Source organism: Nestor notabilis, unplaced genomic scaffold (genome assembly GCF_000696875.1).
Source record: "Nestor notabilis isolate BGI_N333 unplaced genomic scaffold, ASM69687v1 scaffold393, whole genome shotgun sequence".
Lineage (NCBI taxonomy): Eukaryota > Metazoa > Chordata > Aves > Psittaciformes > Psittacidae > Nestor > Nestor notabilis.
The window spans coordinates 3,700-28,264 of NW_009920339.1; the positions used below are offsets into that span (position 1 = coordinate 3,700).

The 24,565-nt window shown below is 43.1% G+C and overlaps 1 protein-coding gene across 1 annotated transcript; it reads left to right on the forward strand.

Annotated features, from left to right (window-relative positions):
- Positions 1-893: 893 nt before the first annotated feature.
- Positions 894-7,314, forward strand: LOC104402674 (E3 ubiquitin-protein ligase HERC2-like). The gene is made up of 7 exons (XM_010010619.1): positions 894-1,043; positions 1,808-2,002; positions 2,111-2,223; positions 3,128-3,318; positions 4,528-4,633; positions 5,497-5,709; positions 6,308-7,314. Exons 1-7 carry the CDS (start codon positions 968-970, stop codon positions 6,578-6,580), a joined length of 1,167 nt encoding a protein of 388 aa, XP_010008921.1. The 5' UTR covers positions 894-967; the 3' UTR covers positions 6,581-7,314.
- Positions 7,315-24,565: the final 17,251 nt, after the last annotated feature.

A 24,565-nucleotide genomic window follows, 5' to 3' on the forward strand; every position in this document is an offset into this window, starting at 1 on the left:
AGCTCTAACAGTATGTTAAAATTACTAACACCGTATCAACCTCCAAATTTTTTAGTTTCATAAAAAAGAAAAAAAAATTGTCATTGTGGTGAAGGGAGGTCATCCTTCCCCTCTACTCAGCACTCATGAGGACAAATCTGGAGTGCTGTGTCCAGTGCCAGGCTCCTCAGTACAAGAGATTTGAACATATGAGAAAGGGTCCAGCAAAAGGCCAAGAAGATGGAGCATCTCTCCTATGAGGAAAAGCTGAGAGAGCTGGGGCTGTCCAGCTGGAGAAGAGAAAGCTCAGGGGGCATCTCATTAATGCGTATGTTTGAATACTTGATGGCAGGGTACAAAAAAGGCGGAGCCAGGCTTTGCTTGGTGGTGCCCAGTAGTAGGACCATAGGTAATGGGGGCAAACTGAAACATGGGAGGTTCCTTCTGACTGTCAGGAAACATTTTCTCACTGGACTCTATCCGTGGAGATATTTGAAAGCCATCTGGGCATGGTCTTGGGTAGCTGGCTCTAGGTGGCCCTACTTGAGAAGGAGAGTTGGGTCAGATGGCCTCTAGTTGTAGCTTCTGACCTTAACTATCCCATGATTCTGAAATAGTTCTGGGCTTGCTAACAACCTGAGATTTAAAGTCCTTTCATCCTCCTGAAGAGGATTGGGATGTAATAGGAGTCTGATACCTCTTTCTAGGGATGGATATTAGATAGTACTGAAAAATACTGTAGTGTTAAATTTGAAATTTGGTTGTTTTTTTGTGTATGTCACAAGATATACTGTGGACCTCTGCAAATGTTTTACTGAACACACTAGTATTTTACAAGCGTTAATCTTATGGTCTGATCTGCACAGCAGTGCCAGCTGAAATATGTTCTTACAGTGACTTTTACAATGTGCTTACTCAATAGGTAAAACGTTCTAGGAGTAAAGGAGGACTGGCTGGGCCTGATGGTACAAAGTCAGTGTTTGGACAGATGTGTGCTAAAATGAGTTCCTTTAGCCCTGACAGTCTTCTGCTTCCTCATCGTGTTTGGAAAGTCAAGTTTGTTGGTAAGAGGATTCTTTACTCCCCAACTATTTTGCACTTAACTTTACATTTCTATTCAGATTTACTTTTTTTGGAGGACCTGAGAAAGGAAGGGATATAGGAAAACAATGTGTGTATGTAGGCAGAGGAAGGTGCTTGAAATGTTAGGAAGTAAAAAGCCTTTTAAAATGATTTTATAAAAACCCCTCAAGATTAGTGGAAATGTCTGTCATTCTCCTCAAATTCCAGGGGCAACTGTTCTGCTTAAAACAAACATTCTGCAAAACCTAACTGTTTTTCAGCTGTCTGAATTGGTAAATAATCCTGGCTAGCCCGTGTTACTGGTAGGGTTGTTTTTACAATTCACGTATCACTTTGAGCTTTTGGATGAAAAATTGATGAGCCATTCTATCTACTGTATATAAGATATGTAAAATTACATCTGGTTTAAAATGTCATTTAGGAATCATGTTGCTTTGATATTCCCCCCTCTCCTTTTATTTTGATTAGTATGTAATGCAAAAATGCTACTTGTGCACTGGCAAAGCAGTGTTTTTGACACTGTGATATGCTGTATAATCTTCTAAGTAATACGATGTACAGTGAATTGGAAATACCCAAATCAAAAGCAAAACATAAAGGGTTTCCTTATGAACAGGTGTGACAGTGTAGCTTTTAGTAAACTTTTGTTTATTCAGTCGTCCCTGTAGAAGGAAATAGGATTTACTTCAATACTTAATTTATTTTTGAAAGAACATTTAATTTTGAGCCTTTTTTCTTCTCCAAGGTGAATCTGTGGATGATTGCGGTGGAGGTTATAGTGAATCAATAGCAGAAATGTGCGAGGAGCTTCAAAATGGGCTGACCCCTCTGTTAATTGTGACACCAAATGGAAGAGATGAATCTGGAGCAAACAGAGATTGTTTCCTATTAAATCCTGCTGCAAAGTCACTCTTGCACATGAACATGTTTCGTTTTCTTGGTAATTTCTTAGCAACACTGTAAAGTTCTACTTGCATTGTATTATATGTTCAGAATATTGGAAACCTAACAGCAAACATTTAAAAAACCTGTATGTTTAAACTTACAGGTGTACTTTTGGGCATTGCTATTCGGACTGGCAGCCCTCTGAGCCTCAACCTGGCTGAGCCAGTGTGGAAACAGCTTGCAGGAATGAACTTAACAATTGCTGATCTCAGTGAGGTAAGTACGAAGTTCCTGAGTACGATGTCATGTACAGAAGACAAGCAGACTCTAGCATATATTTTTCCCCAGTGATAGACTTCCCTGGTTTCTGTATGCTTATATTTTGACTGGCCTTGTACATTTTCAGCCAGTACTCACTTGTGACTACTCGTATTCACTATTAAAACTGTAGATGAAAGTCATTCAAAAGTAGCTAAATAAGCTATTTGAATACTAGAACATTCTCAAATCTTCTCAAGGGTTTGACTAGTCAAATGTTTGTAGTCCCACTCCAACTTCCAGTGGACCTTTCTGTAGCTGTTACTGTCTGTTGTGCCAAGATGCAGTAACTGATTAGGTGCACATGCCTATATTGTTTCGAAGTAAAAGAAAATGAGTTCAAACTACTCCTGAAAATAATTTGTGCCCGCATACTGAACATCACAGACTTTCAACTTCTGTTTACTGAGCTCAGTAAATGTGGAGTAAGAGTTAGGTCTTTGTTATGAAGAGGAGTTCCTTCTCAAATGCTGTCATGTAGAAACGTATTTACTGTAAAAGTATTGAGTTGTTTATTTGTCAGTAGAGAGATTCCTTTTGCACCAAAACCAGCATTGATCTTTGTAGAGATTATTATGGTTTTAAGCTTTAAATCTATTTTTTGTATAATGGAGTTTCTTGGCAAATGCTCCCCCAAAGGATTAAAGTCTATAACACATGCACCCTCCCACATCAGAGTATAATGAAATTTTACATAAAATCCTAAGCCATTTTATGGCTTTGAAATTAAGTTAGATCATTTTGTGGTCAGAGATTGGACGATGCTTTTGGTAGATGACGCATGATGGCTTTTGGTATGAAAGAGATGCTGTTGTATAGTGCTAGTAAACTGGCTTTAACTCGGGCTTGTTATTTTCAAAAGGTTGATAAAGATTTTATTCCTGGGCTTATGTACATTCGAGACAACGAAGCTACTTCAGAAGAGTTTGAAGCTATGAGCCTCCCATTCACTGTGCCTAATGCAAGTGGTCAGGATATTCAGTTGAGTTCCAAGTATACCCATATTACACTGGATAACAGAGCTGAATATGTGAGGCTGGCAATAAACTACAGGTTTGTTGAATACGTCATTCGAATTATTGACATAAATAAACTTTTTTGTTCAAAAAATATGTACAAACTTTTAAATAATACAGTACTTTAACCTCTTTTATACAAGTATTTTAATGTTTTCATATAATTACAGTGCTGATTTTCTCATTTATTTTAATCTATCCAAAGAGAAAAGATTAAACATAATTTTTAGGAAACAAAATAACTGTCAGGTATGGCTCCAGCTTTGAATAGCTTTCCTGACAGCAGTTTTGTCAGCCAGTTGGAGGTGGAGCCAGTCAGGTCGATAAATGCCCCCTCCATCTAGTTCTTTACTATAAAGTAAGGGGCTTGATCATTAAGCTCTTTGTGAAGAGAGCTCTAGGTTTAGTACTAAATTTAGTAAATTGTTATGTTCCTTTGAAGAAGTGGTTTTGTTCTCTTGCCAGTTATGGCTGTCTTCAAAGGACATGAGAAATTTCCTTAAAGGACATGAGTTTAGAATAATTATAATTTTGTTTTAATTATATGAAGCCTTTGAGAAAAAAACCTGTCATCTGAATAGAATCCATGTGGAAAAATGGATGTAAAAGACTGAGTGTGTCCTGACATCTTTGTTTATTTTGATGATGACAAGCCTAAGGACAGGATTTGTCAGTGATGCAGATCTCTGCTCTGCAAAGCTCTGTAAAACATATCAGAAATGATTTGACAAGAAAACAAAAAGCAAACCACAAATCATGGGTGGCAGCAGAAGCAGCAAAGTCTTCTAACATAGAAGACTTATCTGTGTCTTCCTTGAAATACTACTCCCGTCCCCTCAGAACATCATGTTTTAGTTCAGACACATATTTTTTACCATAATCTCTGTCTGGTGTTGGGAATGTTTGGGGTCAGAATTTCAAAACACAGCCATTCTCTTCCCTTTGGAAGCATCTGGTTTCCACATGGGGATTGGTTTGTTCTTGTTAGGCACAGCACACAAATAATACTGGAAGTAAAATGTTCTAAACTTTGGGAGATACCTCTCCATACTGAGCTTGTTGTGCAATGAGTTGGTGTAGAAACCAGATAGTCAATTATCTAATGTGATAAATGCTTATTAGTGTTCCTTAGCATATAGCTGGAGACTTGATGAGAATGGATAAAGTTTCCTTGGTATTACAGGAATTGCTGGAAATAACTGCTAGAAATGGCATTCACAGAAATGCTGAAAAATGTGTCTTGCAGGCTTCACGAATTTGACGAACAAGTTGCAGCAGTTCGTGAGGGCATGGCCCGTGTTGTTCCAGTTCCTCTACTTTCACTCTTTACAGGATATGAACTGGAAACTATGGTAACAATTTCTGCTTTGCTACCTCTGTCAGACTAATTTGGAGTGAGATTCTTCACTTACATCTTACTAATCGAAACCCCCTGTTAAATAATGTTTACTTGCTCTCTTGGTGTTAATAAGATTATGGGAGTTGTTTAGTCTGGAGAAGAGAAGGTTCAGGGGGGACCTTATTGATCTCTAGAACTGTGGGAAAGGTGGCTAGTCTCTTCTCCCAGGTAACAAGTGACAGGGACAAGAGGAAACAGCCTCAAGCTGCACCAGGGGAGGTTTAGATTGGCTATTAGGAAACAATTTCTTCACAGAAAGGGTGCTCAGGCATTGGAACAGGCTGCGCAGGGCAGTGGTGGAATCACCATCCCTGGAAGTGTTCAAAAACCATGTAGATGAGTCACTCAGTGACATGGTTTGGTGGTGGACTTGGCAGTCTTGGGATAAAGGTTGGTCTTGATGATCTTACAGATCTTTTTCAACCTAGTTGATTCTGTGATTTTGATGTAGCTGAGCAGTGATTGTAATGAATTATTTCTGAATTACTATTTATCAAACAAACAAACAACCAAAACCAAACTCCCCCTCCCCCCCCTCCCCAAGCATGGACCTGGGAGGTGAACTGGAGATATTCATCCCAAGTAAAATGTTGAATTATTTCAGGAAAATGAAAGAAGGTTCATTATTGTCCCCTGATGAGAAGATGTGTATTTAGTGTTGTTATAATAGGACACTGCGCACAGCACTGCAAATACTTGAATGTTCATTTTGTCAGTGTAAAAGCTGATCAAATATTTTAAAGGATGGAAGGAACAAATCACCTGAAATTGATTTGATCAGAATTTTGTAGCCAATCACTACATTTTATTTTTCAGGTATGTGGAAGCCCAGATATTCCACTTCACCTTCTGAAATCTGTAGCAACTTATAAAGGCATCGAACCAACTGCTTCCTTGATACAGTGGTTCTGGGAAGTGATGGAATCCTTCTCCAATACAGAGCGATCTCTCTTCCTGCGTTTTGTGTGGGGCAGAACAAGGCTGCCCAGGACTATTGCAGACTTCAGAGGGAGGGACTTCGTTATTCAGGTGAGGTGTATGGGATGGGGTTGTGGGGATTTTATTTTAAAAAACTGGGAGTGGAGAAATAGTAGCATGACATAACAAGAACAGGCTGATTTCATTAGAATGTTTATGCCACATTACATTGTAGATTTCACAGTGCAACAGGGACCTATAATGTATATAAATATTTTTCTCTGTTGACTTGGGCAACTGGATATTCATTTCCCAACCGTTTGCTTCTCTGGATTTTGTTAGCTTTCCACTGTCAGTCATCAACTGATTTTGCTGGCATTTGTTTAGCATTTCATTCGGCTCAGTTAATCATTTCAGCTAAATTAAAACCCCTCACAATCTTCAAATCATATTTTGGTATTTGCTGAAGTAATACAATCTTTTTTAGATTGTTCTCAACCACACAGTCATAATTAAAGAAGCTCATATCTGTCTGGTTTTACTTATTTACTCAGTGTAGGCAAAATGGATTTGGTCTTTCATTGTTCTTTCAAGAAACTTCAGCATCTGAATCACAAATCTAATATGATGTTAACAAAATTCTCAATTTTGATATTTGCTTGTTGTTTGGACAGTGAATCAAAACTGTTTTGCTTTTTGTTTTCAACAGGTATTGGATAAATACAATCCTCCAGACCACTTCCTTCCTGAGTCATACACTTGCTTCTTTCTCCTGAAGCTGCCCAGGTATTCCTGTAAGCAAGTATTGGAGGAAAAGCTGAAGTATGCCATTCACTTCTGCAAGTCTATAGACACTGATGATTATGCCCGGATAGCACTGACAGGAGAGCCAGCAGCTGATGACAGTAGTGATGATTCTGATAATGAAGATGCAGATTCTTTTGCTTCAGATTCTACACAGGACTACTTAACAGGACATTAAAAGAAAACAATAAGGGGTAGTTGTCACAAGCACTGAGGCAAAATGCCAAAATGACAATGAAGCCAAGGACAGTTTAGGTCTCAGAATATAAACTGCATAGTCAGAGGGGACGGTGATCTTCTGAACATGGAGAAAGTGTGTTTGCTACTCACAATAGGAATTAAGGGTCACAGCTTAAACCATCAGCTTAGAATAAATGGCACAGTATATGGGCATTTAACATTTATTTTAAGAGCTGAAAGTGGCCCCCCATAATGCTGCACTACATTTAGAACCTTTGTGTTTACTGAAGTGTTGTAAATGTTTATATAAATATGGTAGTGCAGCATCCAAAAGGCAGTGAAACCTTTTAAGTTGTGGGTGCAGTAGGTTTTTTCATATTAAGTGTTGTGTTCTGTGCATCTTCTTGATTGTATATTGGAAATACTGTGCAACAACTGAATAGTATTATAAATATTTCAATTAACTTTACTAGAAGTTTGTTAAAGATTTTTGAACATTGAATTAACATTATTCCTTGAAATTCTTCTATAGATAATAAAAACGGCCAATAGTTTCACCTCCACCCCTCGTTTGTATATTTTAGCTTAATGCATTATTTATCTCAAATTTGATACCTTTCTGTGAACAGCATCATAATTCTTATCATGGAAAGTGTACTGTATATAATTTGTGCCATGTAAATGCAAAAGTTATAATTTCCCTCCAAATAAAAGTTCTGCCACAGAAGAAAATGCTACGTGTTTTTTCATGGTAGTGTGGCTGTTACATGGGATGAACACTGCAATAGCTCTGCTAAGAGGTGTTTCTGCAATTTACAGCTGTTGACCAAGCGTGATGCTCCACCAGTAGTTATGTGCATTGCCATAGGTCAAACATGAGCTATAGTAAACTCAGAGCAAGTCTTTCCAACATATTAATGGTAGTGATTAAGATTTCATGTCATAAGACATACAGCAAAGCAGGAGCTAACTGGGGTCTGGACTCAAATTGATCATTTTTCTAATACTGAGATTTAAACTTCTGAGTTTCCACAGAACTGATTAAAGCTGGATGGCAAACCAGGCTTCATTCTGGTTTCGTTTCCTTTCTTTTCAGAGCAAAAATGGGATTTCCAGCATCCCCTGTAAAGGTTTTTAAGGACAGAATTCTGGTTTTGAAGTTAAGATAACTAAATACATAGATAAATAAGATCTAAACAAGTCCCTGATGTAGAGGTGGAGGAGGGACATGTTTCTCAGTCAGAAATGAAGTGCCTGCAAACAGCCTGGCCGTTGCGTGGGACTCGGCAGCTCAGACAGCAGAGGGGCTTTCACATTCCTGACGGGCTTTCCAGGCGGGAGAGAGCTGCCTGCTCAGCCCCGTGGGCTGAGGGTGGAGGGGAGCAGCAAGGGGGCAGACGGTCAGGGCCCTTCACCCATGGGAGGGGCAACTCCTTCACCCAGCATCTCATCCCCTCCCTCTGTGCTGTGTGAAAGCTGGGTGTCCAGCCTAACCGCCGTCCTACACTTTACATAACAATGTGGGCATCTCTAGTGGATAAGTCATCCCAGCCTAAAGTAGAGACAGGTATGCCCTGGCTAACTCTAGGTGTCTTACACAGAAGCCACAGGTCTAAACTGCCACATGTAGTTCCTAGAGATGAAGGGTCAATGCAGTCAGCAGAGTCATAGAATCATAGAATGGTTTGGGTCGGAAGGGACCTTAAAGACCATCTGGTTCCAACCCCCTGCCATGAGCAGGGACACCTTCCACTAGACCAGGTTGCTCCAAGCCCCTGTGTCCAACCTGGCCTTGAACACTGCCAGGGATGGGGCAGCCACAGCTTCTCCGGGCAACTTGTTCCAGCAATTGATTCCTACTCCTGTGAGGACCTGTCTGCAACAGAAAGGAGATCTGGAGGGGAGAAAGATTGTGAGAGGAGTGGGAATGAGCAGAACTGGTGAAAACACAGGGGCAGAAAAGGCCATTTGCTGAACAGCAGCCTGAAACAGCGTAACTTTTTTCAGAAGGAAAGTCAAAAGGTAAATTCGTGGGGATGGGGGGCCAGGGAAATCTAGTCTATACCTGCAAATCAAATAATCTAGCTGCAGTGAGAGCGACAACGGGCTGGCTTCCTCTGCAGTTACTGATCAGGAACAGTAAAGTTTTCCAGCAACGCAGCCTGCTGAGTGGCAAGTGCCCTCTGAGAAGCCTGTGCCAATGCATGCCAGAGGTGAGCAAACCACATTCAGGTAACTAGCAAACTTAAATGAAAGACTCATCTCCTGGGACACACAGGAACAAGCAGCCTTTCCAGGCACGGCTGCGGCAAGGAAAACCAGAGGAAATCCATTTCTGATCTTCTTCTTTCAGGGTGAGGCTAACACAGAGCCGGTGGTCCTGTCATTCAGGCCCCAGTGATATCAAACAAACCTACCCTGCGCTCTATTTGGAGGTCTCTTGAGTGTTTCGCATTTCATGCTACAGTTTTCATCACGCTGGTCAGCCCAGCACCTAGCAGCCAGAGGATCCCCAGGGAAGATCAGAGCACCCATGAACTTCCGATCCTTAATCACAGCATGCTGCAGGCAAGAAGATGGGCACACATCCCAGCCCTGACTTCTGTGCCTGGATCCACTGTGAAAGGCGCCACGCACCAGGTCATGGGATGCAGCCAGGGAGGGATGCAGATAACAACGGTACCCTTTCAGCTCTGGGCCTTGAAAGGTGGCTTTCACTGCCTGCCTCATGCTGCTCCCGCTCCCAGCCACAGCCCTGGCAGCTGCATCAGCCCCGCACACCAAACACTGCCTGTCTTCACAGGCCCGGGAGCTGCCACACATCCATACTTTGCTTCAGGGGCACAAGGACAGCAGAGCAGCATCCAGGTGATACAGGAAGGCTGCTAGGACCATTATGTTACTCTTGGTATAAGAAGATCTGAAGGGGGCCTACAAGGGTGCTGGGGCGGGACTCTTCATTAGGGACTCTAGTGGTAGGACAAGGGGTAATGGCTTTAAACTTAAACAGGGGAAGTTTAGGTTAGATATAAGGAAGAAGTTCTTCACAGTGAGGGTGGTGAGGCACTGGAATAGGTTGCCCAAGGAAGCTGTGAATGCTCCATCCCTGGAGGTGTTCAAGGCCAGGTTGGACAGAGCCTTGGGCGACCTAGTTTAGTGTGTGGTGTCCCTGCCCATGGCAGGGGGGTTGGAACTAGATGATCTTAAGGTCCTTTCCAACCCAAACCATTCTATGATTCTATGCAATTACAAGAGCAAAAACCCTTTCATGCATGAGCGCTGAGGTCAAAACAAGCATGAGACAGTACTCACTACACAAGAAGAGCTCCATGTTCAAATGTCATCCCCTATACTTAAGGTTAACCATAAGTCAGCTGAGGCAGTTACAAAGATAAATCTTTATCTGTGTGGATCTCTCTGGATTTTAAAGATAAATGTTTGTCTGTGCAGATTTCTCTCTCTTCACAGAGAAATGGTTACTGAATAGCTCCAAATTCTACATCTCTCTGCACCTATGCTGGTCTCCACATGTATTCCAGAGTAACCATGACCCCTCTCCACTTCCGTGCCCTGCACTGGCATGGAGTGGAGTGAGAAAAATAGTTATTCCAGGATAGTTATGCTGGTGCCCATGCAGAGGCAAACCTCAGTCCTAGGTGGGGTTATGGAGCCATTATTTCTGTGTGTTAGGCAGAGTGGAGAATATGTCTCTAACAGACGTGAAACTAATTTGCTTAAACTGGGAAGTTTTCTGCATTTTTCATAAAAGACGGTATTTGACTTCTATGATTTTTCAGTAAAGCTTAATAGTATTTCACAAGGGTTTTTTTCCCATCAAAGTTACATATTCCTCTCCCATTTTTTGTCATAAATGTGTATAATTAATAATGATACATACTGATAATTAATAATACACACGTACTTTATACACAATTCTGCTGGGAAAGTTACAACATTATTAGACAGCCCCACTTCACAGAATCCATCATGCCTGTTCGTACAGAAACATCTCTACCTTCACGGGGTTTAACTCAACATTTGCCAAACAAGTGAAAAGAGTTTTCTTTCCAGGCTCTTTAAAGCATAGCTGGCTCCCATAAGGTCACCTGTAAGAATATCTCACCATAAACCCTTGTCTCCACATCAGACTTGAATGGAGGAGTATTTCACAAGGCACCATTTTGTCTCTCTTCATAGCTTTTGTTTCTGACCTTTTACTCTTCGTGGGAAAGGAGTGTTCATGTCTTTAGAATGACAGAAATGTCTCACATTAGCATCAACAGGGCTGTTTGAAAGGTCCAGACCTGGTGATGCCCAATGTCAGGTTTTTTGGCTTCTCCTTTTCTACCTGCTGTATTGGCATTTTGTGCCGGCCACAGATTTTGTCAAGTCTCTTCAAGATGTAACTTGCCATGGGTGACCTGGGCCTTTGACTTCTTTAAGGGTTCAGTATCCTGTAACAGAAAACTGTGGATTATAGTGACTATATAACAATTTAGTAAAAACTATTCACTGTTGTAACTCAGTCAGACCAAAAGCTATACCAAAAGAAACCAGCTCTGCACCATCACCCTGGGCATCCTCCAGGGACCATTGCTCACCCTGCATTTCTGAGTTACATGGAAATGCTCACCTCTGAGGGGTAGATCTCGCCACACAGGGTGCTGAGGACTGCTCAATGCTGGCAACACAAAGTCCATCTCAGTGGTAGGAAGGTGTAATTTCACACAGCAGTAGCATGGTCATGATATTATTAGGATCTTATTAGGATTATTAGGAGATTATTAGAATTATTAGGATTCTTTGAGCAACAGACAAGTTCATAGAATCATAGAATCATAGAATGGTTTGGGTTGGAAAGGACCTTAAGATCATCTAGTTCCAACCCCCCTGCCATTAGCAGGGACACCACACACTAAACTATGTCACCCAAGGCTCTGTCCAACCTGGCCTTGAACACCTCCAGGGTTGGAGCATTCACAACTTCCTTGGGCAACCTATTCCAGTGCCTCACCACCCTCACTGTGAAGAACTTCTTCCTTAGATCTAACCTAAAGTTCCCCTGTTTAAGTTTGAAGCCATTACCCCTTGTCCTACCACTAGAGTCCCTAATGAAGAGTCCCTCCCCAGCATCCTTGTAGGCCCCCTTCAGATACTGGAAGGCTGCTATAAGGTCTCCACCCAGCCTTCTCTTCTCCAGGCTGAACAGCCCCAACTTTCTCAGCCTGTCTTCATACGGGAGGTGCTCCAGTCCTCTTATCATCCTCGTGGCCTCCTCTGGACTTGCTCCAACAGCTCCATGTCCTTTTTATGTTGAGGACACCAGAACTGGACACAATACTCCAAGTGAGGTCTCACAAGAGCAGAGTAGAGGGGCAGGATCACCTCCTTTGACCTGCTGGTCACGCTTCTTCTGATACAGCCCAGGATACGGTTGGCTTTCTGGGCTGCAAACGCAAGTTACTGAAAACTCATGAAATAACCTCAAGACCAGCCACTTCAGTAAATGAGTGCTTTAAAAAATGAATGCTAAAAGTAGTGGCAATATACCTTTGTTGTAAAAGCAACAGGAAAGTTGGATCTAGGCTCCAGAGGAGGCACTGACTTCTCTTGCAAACAGTACTCCCAGCATAGTTTTGAGGCCATAAAGTAACCTGAATCTCCCAGAGGTGCCACAGAGCAGTTGTTTTACCACCTCCCGGATGGCCTTATCAGCAATTATCACCACTCTGTAAGGGATGAGAAGGTGGTAAGACAGTTCCTACCCCTCCCTAATGGAGAGAAACAGCTTGTACAGCTGTCTTTCAAATTAAACAGCTTGTAAGCAAGTTCTAGCTAGGGATTTTGTCCTCCCTACTTCTCCCTTCAAAGTCTTACATGAATGGATATCCCAAAAGCATTCTTTGAGCATGTGAGCTATTTCTGTGGCCAGATATTGTAGACGAATACTTGCTCAAACTGTTTTCCATTAGCCATCTCTATGTCCTCTAACTCTTCATCTTTGGCAAACAATACTCAGATCAACATTAATTTGTTTATAAAAATATAAGGTTAATCCTACTTGCATTTCCTGGCTGTGGTTACGCTGACCACATCCTTCCCAACTCTGTGACACAAGTAAGCACTGTCACCTTTTGCTTGGTCTTTCTTCTTTCTAGCCAGTGCTCACCTCTTTGAGACTTTAATGAACATAACGATGTACATTTTCCTAGGCCAGTGAGCACCGGTCCTTCCTCTCTTTTCAGGATGGCGGCCTTTTCTAGGTAGGATGAGCCAATTCTCCACAGTGCACTGCCTGGCAAGAGTAAAGCCTTGGCCCCATCAAAGAAATGTGTGTAGTACTCCTACGAGATCACTTTCATCAATGCAGCCTATGTGTTGAAATAGCTTTTCTGTACAACACAGGAACCTTGATCTCCTGACTTCTGGTCCTGTGCCTTAACCACAGAGGAAGCTTGAAAATCTCCCGCAGGCTTCTCCTCCCTGGCCGTGCCTATACATGGGTATCTTAACATCAGTGAAAACTGCCTGGGACCAAGCAAGATCATCGTGGAAGCAAACAATCAAAATGATATTGACTACCTGCAGCACGCAGGCAGTTTTATTTGTTGAACCAAGACTGAGAGACAAATCCAGAGACTGAAGCCAAAAGTGATTTCGGAGCCAGGACTGATGCACCTGACAGTGTAGCTGGATCCATGCTTAGTCTTAGACTTGGTCAGCGGTTTATGAATGAAGGATTGTATGTGCACAGTCAATCCTTATATCACTTAGCCAATATTTCAAAGTTTAGCATGCTATTAATCACTTACTGAGTATCTGACAACAATAAAGATCCTCTCAACCTTGAGAAGTATCCGTAAGAGGCATCCCTACTCAAGGAAAAATCCTGGCATGCAGTCCACTGCCATGCAGGAGACCTCAGCGGATACTGGGCTGTCCATTATTTAACTATCTCTATAGAGTAAGATAATTGACTTACAATCATATTTGCATACAGATTACAGATGTTAGTTTCTTCCAGACTTGAGCCGGACCTTGACCAGCGCTATGGTGGTCACGTTGCTCATATTAGCCCTTGTTTATTGTGTTGTTATCTGTCTCCCCTAAATCCACTTTGAGCCGGATGCAGCCATCACAACCAGATGCATCCATTAAATTGCCACTGGTGCTTGCACAGAGTTACAGGAAATAAAGGTCAGGTTGTGTGTGTGTGTGTAGCACACTGTCACAAGTAGCCAAGGCCCATAACACAAAATTTGGCTCAGCTTGATACTGGCTCCAGCAGAGATGATAACTAACCTTACACTGAACTTGATAACATCTGACAGGCTAATACGGGAGACGCTGTTGTGGAGGTTTATTATAGGCCACATCATCAGGAGGAGGAAGATGATGAGGCCTTCTATGGGCAGCTGGAAATAGCCTCCTAGTCACAGGCCTGGTTCTCATGGGGTACTTCAACCACCCAGATTATTTGTTGGAGGGGTAACACAGCCCTGTGCACACAGTCCAGGAATTTCCTGTGTATCACTGGAGATAACTTTTCATTACAAGTGGTGGAGGAGTCAATGAGGAAAGGTGTGTTGCTAGACCTTGTACTTACAAACCAATAAGTACTGGCTGATGATGTAAAGGTTGGGGGCAGCCTTGGCTCTAGCAAACATGAGATGGTGAAACTCGGAATCCTGAATGGGGCAGCAAAACAGTAAGCAGGACCAGAACCCTGAAGTTCCAGAGAGCTAACTTCAGCCTCTTCAAAGACCTAGTTAGAGGAATCCCATGGGATAGGGCCCTAGAAGACAAGGGAGTCCAAGAGAGCTGGTCAATATTTAAGCATCACTTCCTCCAAGTCCAAGACCACTGTATCCCTGCAATGAAGATATCAGGAAAAGGAGGCAGGAGACCTGCATGGATGAGCCGGGAGCTCCTAGTAAATCTTAAACTCAAGGAAGAAATTTATGGGAGATGGAAAAAGGGACAGGCCAAGTGGGAGGACTATACGAACATCATCAGGGTATGCAGGGATACGACAAGGAAGGCCAAGACCCATTTAGAATTAAGCCTTGCAAAGGACATCAAGGACAATAGGAAGGGCTTCTACCAGTATATCAGCAGCAAAAGGAAGATAAGGGAAACTATGGGGCCACTGCTGAACTAGATGGGTGTCCTGGTAACGGAAGACACAGAGAAGGCGGAATTACTGAATGCCTTCTTTACGTCAGTCTCTAATGCTAAGAACGGCCCTCAGGAGTCCCAGACCTTGGAGGTTAGAGAGAAAAGCCAGAGAAAAGAAGACTTCCCCCTGGTCATAGATAATTGGGTTAGAAATAGGTTAGCCAGACTTAACACCCATAAACCTATGGGCCCTGATGGGATGCACCCATAGGTGCTGAGGGAGCTGGCAGATGTTGTTGCTCTGTCACTCTCTATCATTGAAAAATCATGGAGAATGGGAGAGGTGCCCAGTGACTGGAGCAAGGCTGACGTTACTGCCATCTTCAAAAAGGGCAAGAAGGAGGACCCGGGAAACTACCGGCCAGCCAGCCTCAGCTCCATCTCTGGAAAGGTGATGGAACAGCTCATCCTGGATGTCATCACCAAGCATGTAGAAGAAAAGAAGGTCATCAGGAGTAGTCAGCATGGATTCACCAAGGGGAAATCTTGCTCAACCAATCTGATAGCTTTCTATAGTGACATGTCAAGATGGGTCAACGAGGGGAGAGCAGTGGATGTTGTCTACTTTGACTTCAGCGAGGCTTTTGACACTGTCTCCCATAACATCCTTGTAGGTAAGCTGTGGAGATGTGGGTTAGATGACTGGACAGTGAGGTGCATTGAGAACAGGCTGCATGGCAGCGCTCAGAGGATTGTGATCAGTGGAGTAGAATCCACTTGGAGGCCTGTAGTCTGGGGTGTTGCCCAGGGATCAGTACTGAGTCTGGTCTTATTTAACTTGTTTATCAATGACCTGGATGAAGGGCTGGAGTGTACCCTCAGCATGTTTGCTGACGATATGAAGCTGGGGGCAGTGGCTGATACACCTGAAAGCAGGACCTTGACAGGCTGGAGAACTGGGTAGAGACAAACATAATGAGGTTCACCAAAGGCAAGTGTAGGGTACTGCACCTGGGGAGGATGAACCCCAAGTACCAGTTCAGGTTGAGGGCTGACCTACTAGGGAGCAGTTCAGCTGAGAGGGACCTGGGAGTATTGGTGGATAAGTTGACTATGAGCCAGCAGTGTGCCCCTGCAGTTAGGAGGGCAAATAGTATCCTGGGGTGCATCAGGAGGACTGTGACTAGGAGGTCAAGGGAGATGATCCTCCCCCTCTACTCGAACCTGGTGAGGCCACATCTGGAGTGCTGTGTACAGTTCTGGGCTCCTCAGTACAAGAAAGACAAGGAGCTACTGGAGAGGGAAGAGCCATAAACTATAACACAGGAAGTTTCACCTCAACAGGAGGAAGCACTTCTTGATGTTGAGGGTGGCAGAGCACTGGAACAGGCTGCCCAGGGGGGTTGTGGAATCTCCCTCTCTGGAGATATTCAAAACCCACCTGGACTTGTTCCTTTGTAACCCACTCTAGGTGGCCCTGCCTTGGCAGTGGGGTTGGACCAGATGATCTCCAGAGGTCCCTTCCAACTGTAATGATTCTGTGCTTCTGTGATTCTGTGATCTACTTTACTCACTATCATAATAATTTGAACTAATTTGAACTGGTAAAATAAGTCTACTAACATTTAGTTATCTATGCCATGAGGCTGTGGTATTTTTGATCTGACAGTAAAAGCCTTGAAGCTGAACCTCAGTTCACTGACCTGAAGGGAACACCGTCTTTTCCCACCAAAGGAGCTGTCTAGGATGCCAACATTAAGTCTGCAAATGTGGTCAAGATGAAAGGCTTCCACAAGCCAGAAAAACAAAGGAAAATGATTGGAAATGACAAAATGAAGCTGTTCTGAAATGCTGGAGGTGCCTTGGGCCCCATGTGTTGCAGGGATCCCCCTAGCACAACCCTTTCCCACATGCAGCCATGTGCTTCCACTGCTTCCCCCGCCAGGCAGCCTCTGGCCTCAACACATCCTGTTCACCAGCAGCTGAAGACATGGCTGTCCATGAGGTTGTGCTTTGCCAGCAAGTGTGCTCACAGCTCAGCAGGGTTTCCCTCCCTGCAGCCTTAGGAGAAACGTCCATGGCCAGCACACAGCCCCTGCATCCAGGAGGAGAGCAGGCATCTTGGCAGGTATTTGCAGTCCTGGGGGACGTCCAAAGACGGATGACAAGAAGTACCTCAAGAGCAGGGCTGGCTTGCTCTCCTGTCCCTATCTTACTGGGACAGTGCGATTGGTTGTGTGGAGCTACCTAATAAACCACATAAAGGAAATGATCCCATTGAAAACCGGGTACCAACAACTTTAGGATGGGGGATGAGGAAGGAGTCCCTTTATCGATCCAGTGTACAGGTCAGTCCCACCCCAAGAGAGCAGCACCACAGTCCAGCCAGGGCAGGGAGAGATGGAGGGGAAGCCCTTCTGTGTGGCTTTCACTTTAGAGCAGGTACGGTCCTTGAAAAAAAAAAGGCCAATGCAAAGGCTTAACTCACCTGTTGTTTCCAGAGCAGCCTAAAGGACTGTCATGTGCTGCTTCATTGCTCCACCATTTAGTTTCTCTCCCCAGGCCAACAGGGATATCCACACTTTTGCATGGATATTCAGCTGAGAAGGACCTGGGAGTATTGGTGGATGACAAGTTGACTGTGAGCCCCCAATGTGTCCTTGCAGCCAGGAGAGACAATAGTGTGCTGGGGTGCATTGCGAGGAGTGTGGTAGCAGGTCAAGGGAGATGATCCTTCCCCCCTGCTTGACCTTAGTGAGGCCACATCTGGAGTACTGTGTCCAGTTCTGGGCTTCTTGTTACAAGAAAGACAAGAGGGTTCAGTGGAGGGTAACAAGGATGGTCAGGGGTCTGGAGCATCTCTCTTATGAAGACATATGGTGGGAACTGGGCCTGTTTAGTCTAGAGGAGACAAGACTGAAAGGGGATCTCATTAATGCATATAAACACCTCAAAGGCAGATGCCAGGAGGATGGTGGCGGACTCTTTCCAGTGGTGCCCAGCAACAGGACGAGGAGCAATGGCCATAAACTAAACTATGAGAAGTTTCACCTCAGCATGAGGAAGCACTTCTTTATGTTGAGGGTGGCAGAGCACTGGAACAGGCTGCTCAGGAGGGTCATGGAATCTCCCTCTAGAGATATTCAGAACCCACCTGGACACGTTCCTGTGTAACCTGCTGTAGGTGGACCAGCCTTGACAGAGGGGTTGGACCAGATGATCCCCAGAGGTCCCTTCCAACCCTAACGATTCTGTGGTTCTGTATTAAACTGAGCACTGGCAACAGGGAGGGCAGCATGCACCTCAATCTGATGTAGCTGTGAGCAGTCATGCTGTAAGGCCACAGGTGCTGTAGGGCTCTAGGCTCACCTGGGGTAGAGGAGACCGCTGATCCCACCACACCAGGCTATGCCAGAGCTGTGGCATTGTCCCAGCACACACACGGCTCTGGCTGGACTGAAGAAAGTTGCAAGAGGACTCTTACATCTCAGAAGGGTAGCCTGTCTCTATCCTAAATGATCAGCAAGCCCTGATGGGGTCAGGGAGATCTGTGTATGCAGAGGAGTTGGCATCTGGTTAAGGAAGCTGTTTTGAAAAAGATCCTTTTGAGCCAGCGCAGGTTCATTCTGGGGAAAGAGGCATCTGAAAAGCTCCAGTGTCTTCACTTGCAGTAACTAATAAAGATTCCAAGGGTATTGTCTACAGTAAGTTTGGCTGTGTCAGGGCAACATGATGGACAGGGTACCACTGCAGAGTCTATTCTACTTACTAGGAATTCATTTTTAGAGAAGCTGATAATGAATAGAGCATTGCAGGAATAGCAAATAAATAGAGAGGACTCAAGAAATTGGTTTGGGCACCTACCCTGACTGAGGGTAGATGAAGTATCATCACATCATCACCACAAGATGTCTAACGAGGTTTTTGAAACTCTTACTGGCCAAAATTTGTGATCTGCCTAGGCGGGCATTCTAGTGCTTAAGTGTCTCTGAAATTAGAAAGTGAGAGGGGAGGGCTAGGGCGTCACGTGCCTTTTCAACCTGCTTTGGATAGCTGTGGACAACCGATCATTCCCTTTTTCATCTCAGTGATTTATGTCTTGAAATATTTACTATGGTGTTTTCATCCAGCATTTCTGCATGAGATGTTCGCACTCTTTTTCTTTTCCCGCACTCCTTAACCTCCATTTTCTAACAGTGCCAGAGATGTGTTTCCCTTTGTACTTTCTTCAGAGACCTTGCTTGTGTTTTAAAGAATATCCAGGAGCACTCCAGCCAAGGCTTGATTCATTATCAGATTATAATGGACTTTCTGCCACTGAATGCCAATGAAATTCCCCTGGATGGATAATTGCTCCTTTGGTAACTGTTCCTCATTGCTGAATTGTTTAGTCTGTGGTTCTTTCGTCCACTAGAATTGCCTAATCAAGAAATACTTGTGATGTTGCTTAACTCTGACTACAGATAAAGGGACTACACACACTCTTGACTTTTCTTTCAGGTCACAGCTTCATTTACATGCATCATGATATCCAGAAAAGCTAGTACCCGGTATCCGTGTGTGCATTGCCAGTATAGCCCACTCCCAATACACAAAATTTTGTCCACTACATCTGCAGGTGGAGACCTTTGGAGAAAGCTCAAACTCTGTTAGACCTCACAAGTCCTGTCAGCATGGGCCTGCCTTCAGGTATGGATGGAGGTGCTGCAGCCTGTTCTCATAGCTTTCACCTCTTCAGGAAGGAGCTTGTTCTTATTTCATGGGAGCCTACTGCCTGCAGGCCATAGCCTCCCCAAACACACATCCAGCCTGCTGGGTGCCTCTCTACATATCTTCCAGCCGTCTACCCAGTCCTTATCAGACACACACCAGCACTGTGAAACTGCTCTTGAAGACAACATTTCACCCTGCTGGGCATAAATCTGTTTCTTTGCCTGCTTACTGTCAACACCGACATTTGGATGTCCACTTCTCCACACCTCAGCGATTATCTCCAGATAGGGCATCATTCTTCTGCTGCACAGTAAGTCTGACCACACTTGCAAAAGGGTATGTGGAAGTAGACTGTCCTCTCTTTTGAGGGTATTCAGGCCAAAGGAGCCACAAAAAAGAACAAGGACAAACCTGACTGCTGCATGACAGGGGAGAGCAGTATGAGAACAAATGTGGTCAGTCATGCTAATTGATAAAGATGTCTGGAGTATGGGAATGCTTATTTTATCAGTCAGGAGGGTAAGGAAAGGGAAGGATACAAACACACAGAGCCCTGAAATCTGAGCAATTAGTGTCAATGGGCAAAATAACCAGAAATAGAGCTCGTCAGTCACAGTAATGGACGGGCTAGAAAAACCTGCAGCCAAAATGGGACTTTGCAGCTGATAGGGATGCAAACCTGAGGGTCCACAGTGTTGGAAGGGGTGAGTGGGACTGTACACCCTGATGAGGGACATGCAGGGGAAGGGAAGCAAGGAGGGACAGAGAGGCCAGACACAAAAAGGTATAAAGGGGGCTGGTCATGCACAAAATGGGTCTGGAGCACGGTGTGTGTGTGTGTGTCTTTAACCCCTAGTCACTGGGGTGGGACTGGCCATGTCTGTGTCCCGTGTATGTCCATGTCCATGCATGTCTCTGGGATATACTCACAGCTTGGCTACCGACTGAACCTTGAAAGCGGAAAGAGACAGCCACATCACTGCCCCTGGGGCAGGCTTCAATAGCTGGGCAGGAGGGTCCTGGGCCAGGGTGGCTAGAAGAGGTGACCACGCTCTTAACATCCCTCAACAGTACTGTAATAGACATAAAATATTTCACCACATGCCTGTCACTCTGTCAGACAGCCCTTCTATTGCTTCGTTTTGGCCATGGACCCTGTTCTTTAGTTATTTTAAGGGAAGCTTCTAAGTCTACATGATAAAACAAATGAAAAACTTGAGAAGCAGCAGAATGAGGAAGGACACGTGCAGCAGCCTTACTCAGGAAGTTTCTCCAGTTTAGGAGGGACCTTCACACTTTGCCTGCAGCTTTAATTCCACCTCATTTAAGAGGTCTTTTTAGTTTATTTATAAAATAATGCTACAAATAAGGGGAGAGTATCAAAAGCCATAATGAAGCAAACCTGCCCCATCTGTTAACTACCAGGTCAAACGATTAGAATGGTTTCATTTGAATGGTTCATCATTTGTGGCTAACAAATCACATGTTCACCTCAAATGTCAAGCATGTCAGAACAAATGTCAGAAAAATTTTCACTTGCAACATGGAAGGAACTTGCTCAAAACAGATCATATTCTGCTGCTAAAGAACATATTTTCTTCAAACTAGTGGTGAATCATGTTACATGGAAAGATTAATTCAAAAGTCTGTCTTCTAGGGAAACAAAGCATAACTTCATCTACTGGGTCATTTTTCAATTTCTCCCCTTTTGGACCTTTGAAATGGCATGCTGGTTTGGGAAGAAGCATTAACTGTCATATCTTGGCCACAAGGCAACTCTTCATAAGGCTAGAGAAGGGAGATCAGTCTCCTATGTCTGCAAGCATCCCAATTTCATGCATTTTGAGTTTACACTTTCTTGCATTTTATTTTTCCTAGATGAGTTGCTGCTAAACAGAACAGCAAAGCTCAGCTGACCACCAAGACCAAGGCATTGGCACTTTCTGCACCCATACACTGATAAAGCTGGCACAGTGAAACAAGAAGAGATACTGCTGTCCTGGACTTCACTTTCTAGAACTGCTGTATCCCATCCCTATTAAGGCTTTGCATCATCAGTGAGTGTATGCAAGTGCCTAATAAGAATTAAGTTTCTTTTCATTTAACACTGACCCATTTACAAAAGAGACTCCTAGAGGATTTTGTATTATATCATGCATGTGACTCCACATCCTCCAAACAAACTTCTCAAAATGCTTCTTCTGAAACCTTTTTCAGGTCATGATGCCAGTGCACCTCAGCCAAACTCACTGCAGAGACCTGAGTAAGGATAGTGAGTCAGAAACAACTGAGACAATTCTGCTCTGTGTTTCTGTGAGATCTTTGCACAATCATACTCATTGTCCACCAGATGACCAGACACAAAATTAAGAACTGTGCCTTCCAGATACCTCATCAACATTCACACTTCAAACATACAAATCAGCAGAATCAATAGATAGACTTTTCCACCAATTTCACACCCTTAAACCCCAGTTGAGCAAAAGAATCATGTTACATGTTTTAGTTAACAGCATAAGTTTTAACTGTAGTACTTGTCGGGAGATTAACCTCAACAGGAACATCTACAGGAAACTACACATTTGTACATTTTCTTTAATAAGTGAAAATATTTTATCAATGACATCCCATTTTTTTCTAGAAGAGTGCTGCAAGGTTTAGTTTTGCACACAGTCTACTGATAAAGATACTTGCAGGGGAGGCAAGTACCTATATATGCTGTCCTGAAGAATTCTTTGACTAACATGATGTCAAGAAACAAATACCATGATTCTGATTATGAGTATATTGAGTCCCTGATGGGACTCAATAAGCTTCTCTCCTTATTAACAGGTTGGTTTTAGAGGTATCAGGAATTTGCCCAGGCAGTAAAAAGTAATTTTGAATATGGGAAGGGATTTTTCTCTCAGTCTTCTGCAATTTCGTAATGTTAAAGCTTTATTATAAATTAAACCATCATCTTTGGTTTTACAGGGAAGTAACATGTGAAGAAGGGAAAGGAGGACCAGAAATCCATTCCTCATTTGCAGGGTTGAGATCTTTTCATCCTCAGACTAGAAATTTGCATCTAAAATCGAATGAAGAGCAAATCTAATTTTTTTTTGACCACTTAGAACAGTGGTTTTTCGAGAACAAGAAGTGAGTACTCAGAAATACTGTTAGTCAGGCCACAGGTAACTGTAAAAGGGCATCCAAGACTCTTCTGTTAGGATAGGAAAGCAAAGAAGGAGGCTTAAAAAACTTTTATGTGGTTCATTAATTAACAACAACAACTGCTTCCTTACATAAAAGATACTTTCTTTTTGATTATCTTGGAAGAAAAAGTCTGACATTCTTTTTCTTTCCTCAGAAAGTTATACAAGTTCTCCATGTTATAGTAGTTCGTATGCTCCTGAAATGGGGTTTGAAATGCAAGAATGGCAGTTGAACTTTGTCTCAGTCCTTGGACTTGTGGCATTTGGCATGACTCATCCCTGAAAAGCTGATTACAGATCTCTTTGATCAAGCTGGGTGCCCATGTGCCTCAAGTGAAGGACAGCAGATGACCACATGAGCAATTCTGTGCTAGATTATCTACTCTTTAACCTTAGGAGAAATTCAATTCAGCAGCAAAGATAAAAGGTTGCTTAACATTGTTGGGGTTTGCATCTTTAAGACTCAAAAAAGACTCAATTTTTTTCATAAGCAGACAGAAAATCTGGAGGACTGGGCACAGGTCTTAATTCCAGAATCTCCAGACATGAGAGACATTCATTTCACAGTGTTCATCGCAAGAGATCTCCAGCACTTGATAGGGACCTCTAGAGCTAATGAATTTCCAACCTCAGACAGGTTAACAACAAATAGGTTGTTTCACCAATATTTTGAAATATCAAGTATGTCTCAAGAAACTTACCTTATAAGCGCTGTTACTATTTAAGTTTACAGAAGTTGAAATAGAAGTCACATGGTAAATAAAATGAAACCACTCTTAATTGTAAAATGTTACAATATTTGCACATACCTATCCTAATAACCAGGGAAGAAATGGTATGACAGTTCCTTCTACTGGATTTTAAAGTAAAATATTAGTGCTCTGGCACAACTAAATCTTATTTTCCTTCTTTGAAAAACTAGTGCATACACTGTGTAGCAAACATACCATGCCTGCCCAAATGCTACTTGACTTCAAAGAGTTATTCAAACAGGCTGCTCTGGATGTTTTGTCATTAAGCCTTGTAAAATGATCTCATTTTCTCAGAGACAGTATGTTATAAGAGTGTCATCATACTCTTCCGCTCGTGTGCAAGTACTTGAAGACATCTGTCCCTTACACTTCCTCAAAAGCAATTTTTTAACCCCTGGTGTCCAAGAACAAATTTACCTTCACTGACAACAGTAGCTTTCTCTCTGCAGTCTTTTCTAGATGTGATTTCATAATTTACTAGTATTTTTTGCATATATTTTTGTTTCCATTGCATATTCTTCTGCAAGTGTAAGGTTCCATGTAGCACATCACTACCATGTTAAATGTGTTATTTTCAGAGACTTGAGGCATATGCTAAGCACCACTTTCTCTAGTACAGATACATGATGTTACCATGCTATTTTTTCTTAAATTTACTAATAGAATTAGGGAAGCAAAATAATTTTACTAGCAATATAAGAAAATCCAACAACATTTAGTCCCCAGCTTTCACATTTTCTATGCCCACCGTATTCATGGAATGAATGAGAACGTCACAAACCCACATATGAGCATAGCAAAGGCCACAGCACTTTATGTGCCAATAATCTGCCATTAATTTGAAGCATTTCTGCCAATTCCATTGTCAGTGCGTATGCTGGAGTGTGGCCTTCAGTGTCCTGTTCACTGCTGACACTACTGAGCCTCCTCCAGCCTTTCAGCGTTTATCTGGATCTTTTTGCTAACACCTCGCTTTCTGCTTTCCAGTGTTAACTTGTAAGCCTGTCTGCCCCAGCCATGCACTAGTTGTATTCTCCCCTCTGCCTCTTCCCCTCAGCCATCCATTGATTGCCTTTCTAGGCACAGACTTTTTAAACAACTGACTGGACTCATTCTATTGTTCTAGCCTTTATACACCAGCCTCTGTATTAATACCTGTATGTCTATAACCTGTAAATCCGTTCCCATACTTTGGGTTTCTGCCAC